General features: G+C 40.9%; 1 protein-coding gene across 1 annotated transcript; it reads right to left on the bottom strand.

Annotated features, from left to right (window-relative positions):
* Window positions 1-7555: 7555 nt before the first annotated feature.
* Window positions 7556-17476, bottom strand: LOC308355992 (apolipoprotein R-like). The gene is made up of 5 exons (XM_080824578.1): window positions 16872-17476; window positions 13027-13212; window positions 9599-9772; window positions 8515-8690; window positions 7556-7973 (listed from the first exon to the last, which is right to left on the bottom strand). The coding sequence occupies exons 1-5, from the start codon at window positions 16954-16956 to the stop codon at window positions 7800-7802; spliced, it is 795 nt and encodes a 264-aa protein (XP_080680704.1). The 5' UTR covers window positions 16957-17476; the 3' UTR covers window positions 7556-7799.
* Between the last annotated feature and the right edge of the window lie 291 nt (window positions 17477-17767).

The following is a 17767-nucleotide window of genomic DNA, read 5'->3' as shown; positions in this document are numbered from 1 at the left end:
GCAAGACTTAGCATGTAGTAGGAGCTGGGAGAGTATGCCTTGGAGGGGATCATAAAGCTGGACAAGGGAGAGTTTGTCAGGATAGGGACACTGTTCCATAACACAAGATAACAATGCAAGTGCCCTGGGAATCAGCTCTTATGTGCTTCTGGGATGCTTTTGGAAGCTTGGGGAAAATGATGGTCCAAAATGGTATAAAGATGCCAGAACTTCTAAGGCAGACTAAGTAGGAAATGATTAAAGACTCAGAGAAGTAGACATGTTAGAATGATCTATTTTAGGGGCGCCTGGGTAGCTCAGTCGGTTAAGTGTCTGCTTTTGGCTCAGGTCATAATCCCAGGGTCCTGGGATCCAGCCCTGCGTTGGGCTCCCTGCTCAGCGGGAAGTCTACTTCTCCCTTGGCTCTCTCCCCTGCTCGTGTTCTCGCTCTCTCTATCTATCAAATAAAAATAAAAGAATGATTTATTTTATAAAAACCAGAAGACTTACCAGCTATTTTCTTCATGAGAACCCTGAGGATGACCAATTACCAGGACAACAAGGAATGTTCCAGCAACAAGGACCAAGATTATAGAGAAACTCTATTCTGGCTAGCTAACTGTAGGTTGCATTTTTGGCAGTAGATATTATCTAATGTGACTGTCTAATAGCAGTGGGGATTAGAGAACCCCAGGATAGCAAGGCTAAGTAACAACATTCTATCTCCAGAAGTGGACTGGGTGAAAAGTAGCGGAGGGCCGTGACTGAGTGACGCAAGAATATGCCTAGGATGCAAAATCAAGGAAGACACTCATTCTCAGGGTTGTGCAGGTACGAACCCTCAAAATGAGTGCCTCTTTAATGATGAGGCATATATGGCTGCAGGGTTGGGAGGCAGCCAGGGGAGAGAACATCCTGACCTATAGAAATCTCTGAAGAGGTTAATAGAATATGGTGTTCCTGAGGGTAAGGATTGGCCAACATAAGCATTGCATGATACATAATCAAAAAAGTTCAAGAACAAGTGATCCAAAGACAGAGATAAGCTGCTCCAATAAAAAGTCATGATCTTTTGCCCAATTATGTTTTTTTTAACTTGGCAATTTTCTCACCCATTCTCAAACTTAAAGACAGATTCCTTTGCAGAAGGACCATGTAACACAATATCAAGTATATATAGTAATAGTTTTCCAATCCTTTATCAAAGGACACTTTGGTGATTTGCTTTAGTGAATGTGCACTAGGACCTCTAGAGACATGTTGGATCTGAGCTGTCTGTATGCCTGGGAACAAAAAGTGCCACCATGGCCCCAGTTAAAATAGGAGCTACAGGAGCCAGGCAATAAAATGATCCCTAGTTCATGTTTATTTCACCATGATTCATTGATTTTATGGACCCACGAGGCTCTCATTTCTGTGGCTCTCAAGTGTACACAGTTTGTGGCAGTTTGTAGGACGCTTACGTTAGTTCTCTGACCTTTGAAATAAGAGCTATCAAAGTAAGAAAACCCATGTAAAAAGATCTACAAATGATATTAATACTGAAACACTGCATGATTTTCCCTTAAGATTAGGAATCAAAGCAGGGATATCTACCCCATCATTCGTATTCAGCAATATATTGGAGGTCCTAGCTAGTGCAATAAGGTAAGATAGATAAATAAAGGGCACTCAGTTTGGAAAGGCAGAAACAAAATTGTGTTTATTTTCAGACATGATTGTTTATTTGGTAAATGCCAAAGAATTTATAGAAAACCTACTCGTACCTATGAAAGAATTTCACAAGGTCACAACAGACATGGCCGATATATAAAACTCAGTTGTATTTCTATATACTAGCAATAGCAATGAAAACTTGGAAATCAAAATTTAAAAAGTACTACCATCTCAAGGGCAATTTGCTAGGTGACAAAAACCATTTTCAAAAACTTTGTCAAAGTGACAAAATTATAGTAATGGAGAAGAGATTAGTAGTTATCCTTATGGGAATGGTGGGCCAGGGGAAGGGGGTGAATATAAATATAGAGGGGTAGTTCAAGGAGGATCTTTATGATGAAGGAATAAAAAGAATCTGTAAATAGTGTAGAATTTACACACACATTGAGCTAATGTCAAGGTCCTGCTATTATCAATATCATTCTAGTTCTCTAAGATATAACCATCAGGAGAAACTAGGTCAAGGGCACATTGGACCTCTCTGCACTATACTTGTGATTTTCTGTGAATCCATAGTTATTTCAAAATGAAGAGTTTTTAAAATGGCACAACTCTATATGGTGCGTGGTAGCTGGAAACTCCAAAGCATTCATGAAAGGAAGCTGAGAAAGCCTGATTAAATGGAGTGATGTACTGTGTTCATGAATTGAATTGAAAGACTCAATACTATCAAGAGATCTGCTCTCCTCAAATTGACCTAGAGATTCAAAGCATTCCAAACCAAATCCTGGCAGATGTTTTGTAGAAACTGATGAGCTATTCCTAAAAGGTATATGAATAAGCCAAGGCCCTAAAATAGCCAAAACAAATTTTGCAGAATAAAATTTAAAAGACTCCTACTTCCTGATTTCAAGACTTGTTATGAAACTGCATGATCAACTCGTTGTGGTATTGGCATAGGAATGGACTTACGGATCCATGGAAAAAGTAAAGTCTAGAAATATACTAACACACATACACACACACATTTTAGACAGAGGTGCCAAGGTAATTAAGTGGAAAAAAAGACAGTCTTTTCAACAAATATTTCTCAACAGAACAATTGGTCATTCATATGGAAAAAAAAAGAAAAGAAAAGAAAAGAAAGAAAGAAAAATCTTTGGCAACTCTTACCCTTCACCATGTGCAAAAATTAACTCAAAATGTATCATAGATATAAATGTAAAACTAGCCAATTTGGGAACTACTAATTGAAAAGAGACAGTATTTATTTATTTCTGTATGTATTCCACAGTCTATTTTCATAACAGAAAAAACGCTTCTCCTGTAGAACTAAGATTTGGTTTTACCAATGTAAATATTTGATCCATTTTAGTTTGACTGAAAATAAAAAATAAATTACTATATAAATTAAATTTTAGAAAATTAACTTCTATCTCTCATGATCTTAATTTTTATTTGTATTTTAGCAAGTTTAAATGATGGATATCTACTATAAGCTATATTCTAATTTTTTTTGAAATTATTGTGTTTCTATTGGTTCCTGAGCTAAACATAAAGGAAAAAAAACTCCTTAAGAAAACTCTTAAGCAAGAAAAATTTTCAGTTACATAAATTTGCATCATTTAAGTGTAAATATTCATAATGGATGATAATCTTATTTTTAAGCCTAAAAATATTGGCATCAGACAGTTGCTGATCTGTTAAAATGATGCGAGTACAGGATTAAGAGCTCTTCACAGGACTATTTGTGAATCAGAAATTTTTGGAAAACAGTGTTCCTTTTCTGACCATTTGCATCCCTCATTAGAAAACAGCAGCTTAGGGCACCTGGGTGGCTCAGTCATCAAGCATCTGACTATTGATTTCATCAGGTCTGATCTCGTGGATCTCAGCCTGAAATCCAGCCCCAGGGTCCAGCTCCTCACTCAGCATGGGGTCTGCTTGAGATTCTTTCTCCTTCTCTGTATTCCCTCCCTGTCACTTGCACACTCTCTCTCGTCTCTCTAAAATAAGTAAATAAATCTTAGAAAAGAAAAGAAAATGGCAGCTCAATCCATAGTCTCCATTCATATATATTCTATCTCTTTTTTATACATAAATTTTCATCTGAAATCTCTGATCTACCAACTGCCCTCTCTCCAACTTTCTAGGGATGGGAGAAATCATTTCAAGAAGGGAAGTAAAGGTAATCAATGCTGACAGGGTGAATGTTGCATTAGAAAAAGGCCGAGGGGTTTAGGGAGAAGAAGAGAGGCTGTAATCTCATTTTGCTTGGTAAAAATTCAAGTTAATAAAGAAGCAGGCAGGAAACCAGAGAATCTTCTTCGGAGGAAACTGAACAGCAATAGAGAAGACACCGACAAACACTGCTATTTGGGAAATCCTCTGAAAGTGTTGGGGGATCAACTAGATTGCTAAAACAAAGGCAGAAGTTTATATCTCTCTTATGCCACAATCCAGAAGTAGAGACATATTCGGGTTGGTTATCTGCTCTGCCCAATGAGGTCATCCGGGGTAAGGTCCCTTCCCTCTTTGCCTCTCTAACATCCCCGGGGGCGTTGCCCTCATCACCACAGTGGAAACTGGCTGGCCCACACCCTGTCAGCATTTCAGCGTGAAAGAGGAAGTGAAGGTAAGCAGCTTCCTTGTTAAGAAAGTCGAGTAGGAAGTTGCACCCATTAGGGGGTTGCTCCACATGTGCCCTGCTGATATTTAAAGGGGTAAGTGCAGTTCTATTACTTAAAGGAGGTAAATCCTGAAAATGGATACCCGGAAACAATTAGCAGCCCCTCTATAACTCCCCAAAAGAAAAAATAGCTTACTGATTAGTCTCTCCAAATACACAGAACTTAGATTAGCTTCTGTGGGTCTTGTCCTTAAGAATGAACATATAAGGGGCACATGGGCGGCTCAGTGTGTTAAACATCTGTCTTCAGCTCAGGTCATGATCCCAGGGTCCCGGGAGCCCTGTGTTGGGCTTCCTGCTCCGCAGGAGACCTGCTTTTCCCTCTCTCTCTCCCTGCCACTCCTTCTGCTTGTGTTCGCTCTCTCTGTCAAATAAATAAATAAAATCCTAAAACAAAAACAAAAACAAATGAACATGTAACCTAGAATCATCAACAACAGATGTTTCCAGAGACTAGAAATTCCAAAGAAACTATTATTAATATTCTATATGTGAATAGTCACTATATCCATAAAAACAGAACACTTTTTATAAAAAAATGCTGTGAAGATTTTGTAAAATGGATAAGACAATTAAAATACAAAAGCAAGGAAATATTCCCAAAGAACATGCGGGACGGTCAAAACAGAGATGATGGCACAGGAAACAGAAAAAAAAATACAAGAAAGGTATAGGATTGACAAAGAGGTCCAATACGTGACCCGTAGAATATCCATAAAGAAAAAGAAAAAAATAGAGATGAGAAATTATGGAGAAAACTATACTCAAGAAAATTTCTCAGGAAAAAAGAATGAGTCTCCTTCTGGAAGAAAAGAGAGAAAGAAAAAAAAATCCTGTAGACTGTCATAAAAAAAAATGGCTTCTGACTTTCCAGTTGCAGTATTGGAAATTATGGTACAAAGAAGATACTCTTTAAAAGTTCTAAAAGAAAGTTATTTTTTAACCCAGTTTTCTACACTCAATGAAATTACCAGCCAGGTGTTCAAATAAAGACATTTCAAATATGCAGAAGCTCATGTTTTGCTTTCTAGATAATCATTTCCTAGGCAGCTCATTGAGGATGTTCTCCAAGAAATAGAGGAAATAAACCAAAAAGTGGAGAACGTGAGGCCAAGAAGCAAAAGCAGAGCAGGAAAACCAGTGTACAGATGTGAGAGCGTGAGAGCCCCCACTCATACTGAAGTGTGTAGCAGACACTGCCAAGTTCCTATTGATATTACTCGGGCTCTACTGCACACTCTGGGACAACTTCGAGACGGTCAGTATCTGCTTTGTTTGCCCAGGCTTTTTCAAGAACTGCTGAAGGTTATTCTGACAACATGACAGTAGGTCAAAAATACCAGGTAATTAACACTTCCCAGTTGCAGACCTTAATATCCTGAATATCCGTAGAAGTTACTGTGTCAATACCCCAGCTCCCTTGCCTTTTGAGTAAGATAACGCTCTGGTATGTCTTTAACATCCTTTATAGTGTCCCCATGGGTTCAAGTCACCCACAGAGGTCTGTGGCTTGACAATGCATCCCTTATTGGCTGCCTTCCCTCCTCTGTCTCACTGCTCTGCTCAATTTCTCAAATATTCGTAAAAACAGTTTGAGCACATATGGAACAATTCAACAAGTATTCTGAGTATATAACGCACTTAAAATATCAATTATCTAATTATCTAACACTCACTGAACTCAAGAATGAGTTTTTGCAAGCAGAATGCAATATGATACGATATAAAATGTAAATTAGGTTTCCATTTATCCCGCACCCAAATGTTTATTCTAATGTAAGTGAAGAGTGGACTACCTTATTTAAGATATAAAACTAATTCAAATGGCACTTAACAAAGAAAAGGAGAAGTGGTGTTTAAAAATTATTGTTTAATGATCGAAGACTTCTGAGTGAGGCTTGGTGGCCACAGGAGGGAGATGAGGAGGGTGTCCACACTTCCACTAGGGGGAGGAGGTGAGGGAAGATCCGTGAAAGCAAGTCCATGAAGCAGATAGTTACCCATACCTAACCCTAAGGAACATTAACATCCTCTTTTCTGGGCCATGCAGACCTTGGAAGTTCATAGGAAGCACCACGGCAGGAAGCTTGGTACATAGAATGGGCATCTGTTGGTGTGCCTATCCAGGGGGTTCACCAGCATCTTGGGGATGGTGCTGGGGGTAAAAAAAAGAAAAATAACCCGAAGAGACATGTTGCCAAAGAAGAAGTACATGAGGCTGTGGAGGGGAGGGTCCAAGAGGACAGCTGGGATGATGAGTAGATTCCCCACGCACCCAACCAGATTCATGCTGGAGGACAGAACAAAGAGCCATCTGGTCATCTCACTATCCACTCGCTAAACACTGCTTTCCGGTACCATCCTCCAAGGAAACCAGTGACCCACAAATCCTCATCGAAGGGGAAATCACAATTAAAACCTACAGATTTCCTAGAAGCAAGAGCAGGCACATGGCTTTCAGGACCGTCGGCAGACACCCCCTGTGTTGGGTCGGATTCCCTAAGTTTCTGTTGCCTCTAAAGTTCAGTGAACGCCTCTGAGCCCCCAGGGCCTGTGCAGAGTATATTTGGGGAAATAAGAACAAAAGAGGCCCGTGCTCCCCCACAGAGGCCTGTGAACAAAGAGAGAAGAGACAAGCAAAAGGGCTGGGACACCAATGAGAGATTTCAGAGGAGGCAACCCTTGGACGACGTGGCACGTAGAAGGAACCGCAGTGTCCAGGGTACCCCAAAATGTACGGGTGATGGATGGGGATTTCTCCTCATGTGTGGGACACCTGCTCAGGCCATTTCACTTTTCTTGCTAAGGACAAGGGAGGACTTGGGGACACACAGGCGGCCGCCATGTGGGCCTCGTGCATCAGTCTGTCAGAGTTTGTTTTCTCAAGATGGAAGAAGGAGGTCCAGACACAAACACGAATCCCTTTCCTGTCAGGCAGAAGTCGAGACATAGCATTAGTGAGGCAGGGGGCGAGGGCACGGGGGTTCGTAAAGGGCAGGACTCCCTTCAAATGGGGAGAATGGACTAGGAACCTGGGGTGTGTTGACATTGAATCTAAATACTGAGGAGCCGAGGGATTAGCACGTGTGCAAGTGTGCAGTGAGGCAACCCGGGAAATGAGCCCACATCCATGTCCAAGACCCTTACACTCAGGAAATGTATTAACTTTCTGGAATGGGTGTGTTTAGGGACCTCATTAAGGACAGAGTCCTAATGACCACAAAGGCAAAATCGTTTCTGATACATAATTTCTTTACTTGAAAAAAAGTGTGCACTTTGTGTCCAGAAAAGGAAAACCATCAGCTACAAGATCATCAATAATTCTACAGTCACAAAGCACTAAATGTGAACAAATTATCCTTTCTAGACATTTACTACCATAAATGATGGTGCAAAGGGGATAGTAGAGCTGGTGACCTGAAGGGATCTGTATTGTATTGAAGACGGCACATTTTTCTCCCTCTTTTGGGGGAAATTACAGTGTTGTCTCCATAGTATATTTCTTTGCCTTGTCTCTCTGTAGTTCCAGTAGTTCAATCTCCAAAGACAACTTATACAGCTCCATGGCCATTTTCACATCCGCTGGGTTGCGGAGACACTGCATGATCTTTTTGCCTTTGCGGACATGTTCACAGCCTTCAGGGATCACCTGAAAGAGAAGTAGAGGATGGGTGTGGTTGAACGGCTTCTCTCCAAATCAAGAAGGAGCAGGGTTGAGGAGGGACTCTTGGCAATGACAGGACTATAGCTCAGAGCCAAGCCCAGAACTGCATGGTGAGCAGGAAAACCAGAAAACATCTTGGGTCCCAACATGGTCCTTCCCAGAGGGATAGGGATCTGTTCTGAGACAGCTTTGTAAGGGGCTTCTGTGAGGACAGAGATGTCCAGATGTTTCTGAGACCATCCAGAAATGGAACACAGGATATTATATAGTCTAGAAAAAGTCCCAGGTCCCTGAGACCCTCTTCTCCCTAAGGGGCTTGGTTTTTCCTTCTCCTCCAGTGAGAGAGGAAAGCTTGTCACTCCTACCCAACCACAGTGTTCAAGAAAGAAGAAAGTTCCTCTGAAGGACTCAGAACTGACTCCTGACAAGTCAGATCTCACCACTGCGGGTTGGGACAGTGTTTGGGGGGAGGCCCCAATTTTAGGATTGGCTAACACAGGAGCTTTTCTTGAATCATGTCACTTACCCACTCGCACTTGGGCAACTCAGGGTACCAGGTTCTGCTTTCTGAGCATGTGACACTTTGGGGACCAACCAATTCATAGCCAGAGTCACACTGGATGGTGACATTTGAAGATTGAAGATATTGATACTTATCCACAGACAGCTTTGCATGGGCTATTTCTGGTTTTGGACACAGAGCTACAATGGAAACACAGTTTTAAGCAATATGTAAATCTAAGGAAAAAGACATGACAACAGGCTAGGATTTTAAGAATTAACTATCATGGGTGCTGCTAATTGTTTTATCTTTGGTTTCGGTAACAGTAATATTTGTTAGCATTTTGGCTGAGCATTGGCCACACTGATATATTAGACTCAGGCTGAACATTTTATGTGATTCAGCTCTATGAGGTAAGGACTGTTATCACTCCCATTTTTCTGGGAGAAAGTTGAGATACAGACAGGTTAAGAAACTTGCCCAAGGTCTTCATACTTTTCAAGAACATGATAGTATATTAAAAAAGGCATGTGACCCCAGGTCTTCAGCTATCAAAGCAAGTATCCCTCATCTCTCGATCCCAGCAAGACATGAGCTATGAAATGTTCCCTCCTGCCAATTGGCCTCTGTGTGTAATAGAGACTATGGTGGCCAATCATCCCCGGAGTTGCTGATGGCAACGTGCTATTAACCTGTGTGCCTGTAAAAGTCAGGCCTGACCTTGACTTGTCCTGTCCCCACAACATAGTAGGAGCCCATGGGGCCTTGCACGAGGCTGTGATGGAGGTCTTTGCCACTTCGTGATGTTTGCAATTAGCCCATGAGAGCCCACATTCATGCTAGAGCAAGCTTGCATGAAAATTTTGCCACAGGCCGTAGATGAAATGGGCCATGTGCAGAATTTTTCTGGAGATATACAGGAAAGTGGGCATAGGGGCTGAATTTTGTGACTGGGAGAAAGAGGAAGGGAGGTTGATGTTTATGTATTCCCTTTGTACCATTTGTGTCCCAAACACAGTCATGATTTCAAATAAATCAAATCAGATCAAATGCTTCCATGCTATTGTGTCACTTCCACCCACCCGACTGAAAAGGGAGCTGGGGTTACCTTTACACTGAGGGGCTTCAGGGGTCCAGCGTGAAAAACGGCAAGAGAGTTTGTCCTCTCCAACCAGAGTGTATCCTTTGTCACATCTATATATCACTTCATTTTCTATGAATACATGCAATCCTCTCGTTTTTTCGTAATATCCGTGGGCAACCTCAGGAGGGAAATCACAGTCTTGACGGTGAGAGATAAAAGTGAGAAAGCATGAGCTTGTCGAATGTAAAAAATAATTCATTCCATAATTTGTGTGTTTTGTAGGAGGCTCCATTCTGTCCTGTCATCTTCTCTGCCCAGGGGAACACTTAGCCCAACCCAAGACCTGGGCTGCCCTCCTGTAAGCCTCAGGCTGAGGAACCATCCTGGCCCCATCATTAGACCACTTGGTGGTCATCCCAATATCTTCAAAAGGATAATGGGAGTGGTTAAAATTAATACTTTGTTCAACCCCGTTGTTGAGTTCTTGGCCTTTGGAGTAAGACCTGTCATATCCAAGAAGTAGAGTAGAAGCCATTGATCTTGCTCATCTCCATCCCTCTTCAAGTGAAGACAGCATGTTACAAAATATATCATATACCAAGGTGTCAGGGGAGATGGGGGAATGGGTGCCACTCTTAAAGAACTGAAGCTGCCTCCCCATTCTATTACCATTTACTTCCCCAGTCTGTCTACAAGAGAAGTTAGGTTTCTGGGGAATTATAGTCGACTACTGAAAACTCAACAACATTTTGGTTCTCATTTCAGATGTGATATCTTTGCTAGAGTAGATTTTTGTATCTTTGGGGAAATGAGGACCATTGGTTTAGCAGATGCCATCTTCCCATCCCTATCCGAAAAGAGGGTCAGAGACAGGTTGCATACACACAGAAGGATCAAATCATGTATTTGGAGTTTCAGCCGTGAGGTATGATAACTCCCTTGCCCCTGTCATAATAGAGTCTGATGATACTATATTATCTGAACATCCACATTGATCCAGGATATCAATGGCATTATGTTAATTATACTGAGTGAGCAAGAAGAAACTAGCACGTTGAGATAGATAGATAGATATAGATAGATAGATAGATAGATAGATAGATAATCAATCCATCTGGGTTCCTGGTGCAGACCTCCTAAACCCTTATAAATTCCTAAATGCCTAGAACACTAAGAACATCTTTTGTTCTATTGAGGCAGTTGCAGTGTAATTGTCCTGTTGTTTAACTTAAGATGCAGCAGAGCCTTGTACATTGAAAGTGGTTATAGTCAATGGGACTATCATAGCATATACCCTTGAGATCCTGAAGCAAGACCATGCAATGTGCTGTTTGAGATATAACTCTTGACATGTTGTTTGGTCCTGATAGAAGCCGTGCCTGATATTCGGTCATGAAGTGAGCATGTGCCAAAATCATGATTTTGGTCAATCAGAACCAAGTTATAAGGCCAAGCAGACAACAAACAACTCATTATAAAATGGAAGTTGTCACCTGGGATTGAGCATTTGCAAGGACCAGATGGCACAAGTAGCCCACACAGATAGGAAGCCTAGATCCTCCTTACGCCCATCCACTGTTGCAAAAGTGCCTCTTGAGCTCACGCTCATGGCTATGTGGAGTCTCCATTATAACCAACTGACAGAAGAGAGAGAAGCCAAGCCTTACTCACAGATGTGTATTTTGGGTATGTGTAAGCTAAATGGATGGAAGCTGCGTTAGTGGCTGATCAGGGAAAGACAGTAGTAAGGAAAAATCTTAGATGATCTGCTCATTCCCTTTGTTGGAAAAAGAAGTGGGCTAAAGACAGATGAAATGAGCCTGGAATGGCCCAGAATGAACGGCTTGTTTGGCAGTGCCCTTAAGGGCAAAGATTGGAAGATTAGGCCCAGGGAGATCTGGGGTAGGTAGAAGTAGGTGACCTGATACATGGGAACGACAGCAAGTGCAAAGTGTTTAGTTTGCATGTTAACACCAGCAGAGCATCCCCAGTAGGGTAGGCATTAAACAATTAAACAGTGTCTCAGCAAGTTAAAGTCAGCCATTTTCTGCCATTGGCCTTTCCAGTGCTGTCACAAGAGGAAGAGGAGCAAACGGGTGCTATGGAATGAAGAACAAGCATGGGCACAACAACATGGACTGGCACTTACCAAGGCTGTCACTGAGTCTTCAAACTGCCAGCCACAACGTTAAGGCTTTAATAGGATACCATCCCTTGAGATAACTACAAAGCCACTTGGTAGCAAGTTGACTATATTGCATCCCTTCTACCTAGAAGGGACAAGTATGTCTTTTGACAGAAATACACAAGTGTTCCAGGTATGAGTTTGCCTTTTCTGTTTGTGGGACTTCAGTCAACACTTTTATCTGAAAGTTATATTGTTTAAATCATTGGAAATGAATTACACTACGTGCAACTAGAAAACACACTCACAGCAAAAGAGGTGTGGTACTGAGACCGTGGCCATAGAATGTACTAGTCTCATTACAGACTGCATCATCCCAAACCTGTAAATCTGTTTGGACATTGGAATGGTCTGATAAAGGCACAGTTGAAGTGCCAGTTGAGAGATAATATTTTATAGTGATGAGACTTCACAATATTACTTTATAAGATCTTCTGGAACACAGCAATCTGAACCACTTTAGGGCTCCTTCTCACACACAAGGCAAGAAGAAACATCACCATCCAGCAGGGATAATTGTTCTTAACCATCAATAGATAGGGCCATGGAAAAACAATGGGAGATGTAGGATTTTGTTGAGCGCCTAAATGCTCTTGGTGAGGGAGAGGTAGGCGTTTCACACTGGGGGAGAGTCTGAAGGAGAACTTAGAGACAGCAGAAAGAAGGAAGGAAGTTTGTGGAGGAAAGGAAACAAGTTTAGAAAGATGGGTTCAAACAGATTTGGGTGGTTCTTGAACTGCAGATTAAGGCATATGAACAGGCAGAAGAGAAGACAAGACAATAAACACCAAGAAACAGAAGGCAATAATTGAAAAGTTCAGCTGATCTATTAGATGTGGCCTATTTTTACTGATTCAGAAAAGAAAAGCAGAAGGTCAAGAGAATGGGAAGAAACAATGAGGAGGAAAAAGAAAGTTGGACTGGGAGGTGGGCAATGATTTTTAGCAAATGTATCCACTCCAAAAATGATGCAGGGTATACAAATTCTTCCTAATTTGAAACCTTCCCTTAATAATCTCCATCACTTTGGTATGCAGAAGCATGGAACAAACTGAGGGTTGCTGGAGGGGAGTGGTGTGGGGGGATGAGGTAATTGGGTGGTGGGCACCGAGGAGGGCACTTGATATAACCAGGACTGGGTGTTATATGCAAGTGATGAATCACTAAATTCTACCCCAAAATTAATAATACACTATGTGTAAACCAACCTAAATGTAAATTTTAAAAAGGAAAAGAAAAAATAACATAAAATTCCATAAGCTCTTACGCTCATCACATGCTGGTGTTTTGGGATACCACGTGCCATCTTCTTGGCATCTAGCTTCAAACCGCTGTTTCTTGTAACACTTATAATAAACTACATCTTCATAGAAATAAGCACAGCTATTCACAGAGCTAGTGCGTTGTGAAATGATTTCGCCATTCTCCAGCTCTGGTATTGGGCAACACACCTCTAAAAAATAAAAATTGAGACAAATGGTTAGTAAAATCACTGCAATGAGACTCCCATGGATAATAAACTCATTTCTACTTTTCAAGATTTCACCACTGGAGAGATTGGGGGAACAGAAGGACACTCTGGGTCTGCTCTTCCTGTCCCTGATTGCTAAAGTTCTCCAACCCAGTCATTCCCTCCAACTAAATAATTTCATTAGGAGCCTCCAAACTAAGAAGTTGGATGAAACTTGCATGAAAATGTAGATTTTCAGAAGTACTCCAAAGCAATGACAAAAAGTCTGTCTCCTTATGGTCTCACTGGGACTGGAATCAAATAATGATAGTTTAGAATTGTATATTTTCTAGAAACAAAAGTTTAAGGACATGTGCTAACCATGTGTATTTAGGAGACCCTCTCCTGGCCTTTCCCACCGACCTTTAACCTTAACTGCTGTTACTTTTTTATATGAACCCTCTTCTGTATGCTAATTAATCCATCTAGGCAAACATGCCACTGACATTCCCACAACTGTATCTGTGCTCATATCCTCTCTCCTTTTTATTTTTTAAAAGATTTTGTTTATTCATTGGACACAGAGAGAGACAGAACACAAGCAGGGGAGACAGCAGAGGAAGAGGGAGAAGCAGGCTCTCCACTGAGCAAGGAGCCTGATATGGGACTTGATCCCAGGACCCTGGGCTCAGGACCTGAGCCAAAGGCAGACACTTAACCAGTTGCACTACCCAGGTGCCCCCACGTCCTCTCTCCTACCTAGAATGACACTCTTCTTATCTATTTGCTATTCAGTTCCATTTGCTTGTGAAGGCTTCTCCTACTGGCCCAGCAAATAGTCATCATTTATATCTCTGAGCTCCTGCAGCAGTTATTAGGAAAAGAGTGTATATCTTAACCAATTACCTACTGAGATTTTACTATAATCTGGACACTCTGTATACATTACGTGTGTACTGTACCAAAATGTGCACTATGTATACATAGTGTATACATAGTATATGTATTATGATACTATGTACACATAACCTGGACATTTCCTTTATTATCTCTTCCAATCATCACAACATCCCCCAAGAGATACACGCTATTATCTTCCCATTTTTTATGGCAGAAAACAGATCCTTGGAGAGGGTAAGTCTCTTGTTTCAGATGAGGCAGTTACTTAGTGGTAAAGATAGAATTGAAATCTGGCTTGCTCAAAATCCATGTTCTGTATGGTTTCAGTCTATACTCTCTATTAATTACTTAACAGTTAATTGATACTATCCATATTCACATTTTTTCCCTTTTGATAGAAAGGGATATGTCTCAAGTATTTCTTTGTCTTTTCCCTTGAACAGGTAGGTCCAAGATAAATGTTCCCTGTGTACAAGTCTACGGCGTGTAAATGGAATTTTCTATGCCTCAGATCATTAGAAAATGCCTTTTTATGAATTAACTCCACACATATTTATGCAAATTGATCCCTGTGAGACTGTTCCGCAGACATCGAGACACATTCTTGCAATACCATAAAGACAATAAGTCCTAAGCACATGGATAGCAAAACCACATCAGTCAGTTTATAATAATGTGTTCAATAACAAAGAATGCCAACAAGATAGGTCTAAAAAAGGGAAAATAAAAAAGGAGAGAAAACCAAGAGAGAAAAATAAAGTAACATTTTCTAAGAGAGACTGGAAGTCTATCTTAAGGTTTGGATAAAAGCTACTTTGATGGATGAGATACAGGCAGGCGTTTTGTTTTGGAGTGATGATGTGAGCAAGGGCTTAGGGGCAGCAGCTCCTTGTTACTAAGGATAAAGAAGAGGTAACCTCGGGGACCAAAGTGAGACAGATTGGAGTGTATTTTATCCTGAACATGGACCAGAAGTAAGGTGGGCTTTTGAAGGAATGGAAGAGAAGGGGATAAATAGAGAAAAACCTGAAGGAATTGTGACAAGTCTCTACGACTTGGACATAATCTACCCTCCCTGATTCATAAAGGCAGAAGAGCTAATGGAGCTCCGGGAAGACAATGAGAGTATTGCAGTGCGGGTGAGCTTTGGAAGAATCACAGCCATTTCAATTCTCAATGGAGGAGAATCACCCAGGATATTTGATTTTTTTTTTTTTTTACCTAACTTTAAAACTTTCCTTCAAATAACTATCATTATGATGTAGAAAACTTCCAAAGTAAAAAACTTTAGTATTCCCCTTAGAAAAACAACTCTGGGGCACCTGGGTGACTCAGTTGGTTAAGTGACTACCTTAGGCTCAGGTTATGATCTTGGAGTCCCAGGATTGACTCCTGCACTGGGCTCCCTGCCCAGCAGGAGGTCTGCTTCTCCAGCTAACCCTCCCCCTCTCATGCTCTCTCTCTCTCTCATTCTCTCTCTCTCTCTCTCTCTCTAATAAATAAATAAATAAATGAAAGAAAAGAAAAACAACTTTGAAGTCACTCTGTGATATTAAGAACACTCATAAAGCCTGAAGAGGATGGGATCATTCTGGGACCCCAGAAATTAGTCTTAATGAAGGATTACAAGATGGCCCCTTGGACCTCCACATTCTCTCTGCTTGCTATGGAATCCTTGTATCATCGGAATTTGGGGAAATAGCCAACATGCATGAATAGGATACATAGTCTCCACTGAAAAAGACAGAGCTCGGGGCGCCTGGGTGGCTCAGTGGGTTAAAGCCTCTGCCTTCGGCTCCGGTCGTGGTCCCAGGATCCTGGGTTCGAGCCCCCCATCGGGCTCTCTGCTCAGCGGGGAGCCTGCTTCCCTTCCTCTCTCTCTGCCTGCTTCTCTGCCTGCTTGTGATCTCTGTCTGTCAAATAAATAATAAATAAAATCTTAGGAAAAAAAAAAGAAAAAGACAGAGCTCTTGGGAAAAAGCTCTTCTCTGTCGAGTGATTTTGCCATTCTGAGCAAAATGCTCTATGTCAAATGTTCTGACAGATGGTTTAAGGCACAGATATGTAAATAATTTTTATAGTCTTAGAAATTCTTTCTTTTATGGAAGAAATCACATCAGCAGATGAATAAGAAATGTTATTTTCATTGGCATATTTCCACTTATAAATGGAAAGAAGTACTCATGTCTGCATTTATAATCAGCACTAACTTAGTGGCCTGCAGGTCCTTGCAAACCCTTTCAGTGGGTCAATTATTCCTTGACTTGCAATATAATACCTTGGACTTAATGTTTTCAGTTTATACATGCTTTGTAATCTTACTCTGATAAATTCACTCATTATTTATAATAATATAAAATTTTGCCTTCCACATGGCAAAAAATTCTACTCAGTTATTAAAGCAATAGAAAAATCATGAACCCTATGGAAGAATCAATTCTTTGAAAATTGAAGATCATCCATTTAAATACAATACATTAATATAAAGACAAAAGGGATTTTTTGTGACTAGATCAGCTCCTCATGGGTTTGTAATATTCTGATTTTTGAGTCGTTATATCCTTTATGGGAAGGACTAAAATGATTTAAATATATTTCTTTTTTTAAATTTAAATATATTTCTTAATAAATACCCTGTTGTACTTCTCCAAAATTGTATCGAATTATCGCCATTTGGTTATATTTAACTAATTCTTAACCAGGAATTCTTTTCTATACCATGTTTTAAACTCTCCCCTCTTCCTTGCCACTTGTGTACTCACCACACAAAATAGATGGGCACTGCAGTAGAAACAGGAGCCCGAGGAAGAACAGTGCAGGGAAAATTCTCTGTACCGTGGGGGACATGGTGGGGAGTCTCAGAGACAGTGCACTGGGACTCTGTGTCCTCAGATGCCCTGAATCAGGCTGAAGAGATGCTCTAAGTCAGTAGTAAATCGAGATCTGAACCAAGGAACTAAGTCTTGGTAATGCCATAGATTCGAGTCACTAAAGGGGAGGGGCAGGGTCTAATGAGGCTCTCCAATTAAGCTCCAAGTCTTGGGAGTATGACATGAACTTGATGTGAAAGCTTTCTGGAATTCTGTATTTACAATTATAACCCTGAGAACTTCTCACTGTTGTGGGGGCACTTGTTAGCTTCTTATCCACATACAGACATCATTTCTCTTTGAGTACTTGAGAAAAAGTAGGAAAATGGTACAGTGTGTGTGTGGCAGTTTCTTCTGGGATCAGGGCACAGTGCTGAGGTATGTTCTCTGCCATCTTCCAGGGATGTCCTGTCTTCATTCACTACGGTGAGTTCCCAGTAAGAAGGCAGGAATAAGAAAGATGTGTAGTTAAATTTTCTTTCCAAACACGTCACAGCCTAATTGGAATAGAAAGCATGCAAGTCTATATTGTGAAAAGATGAAAAAAAAAAAAAGTCCCAACATAATTATTCCGCCAGTACTTAGTTGCCTTGAGTATTAGTGATGCCAAATTAACCGACTTCAGGATTATACCAGCTGGAGAGTAAAGGGAAATTGCCCAGAGAGATGTTTACAGCACAGATAAAGTGTGCATGGAAAATTAAATGGTAGAGGATCAAGCATCATGAAGGGACAAGGGCTCATGACAAATTCAAGGATTTCTCAGTGGCACTGGATCAGAGTAAAGG

The sequence above is a fragment of the Martes martes genome, assembly GCF_963455335.1.
Source record: "Martes martes genome assembly, chromosome: 15".
Classification (NCBI taxonomy): domain Eukaryota; kingdom Metazoa; phylum Chordata; class Mammalia; order Carnivora; family Mustelidae; genus Martes; species Martes martes.
The sequence above is the reverse complement of the archived record's forward strand: the minus strand, read 5'-3'. Positions and strand labels throughout refer to the sequence as shown.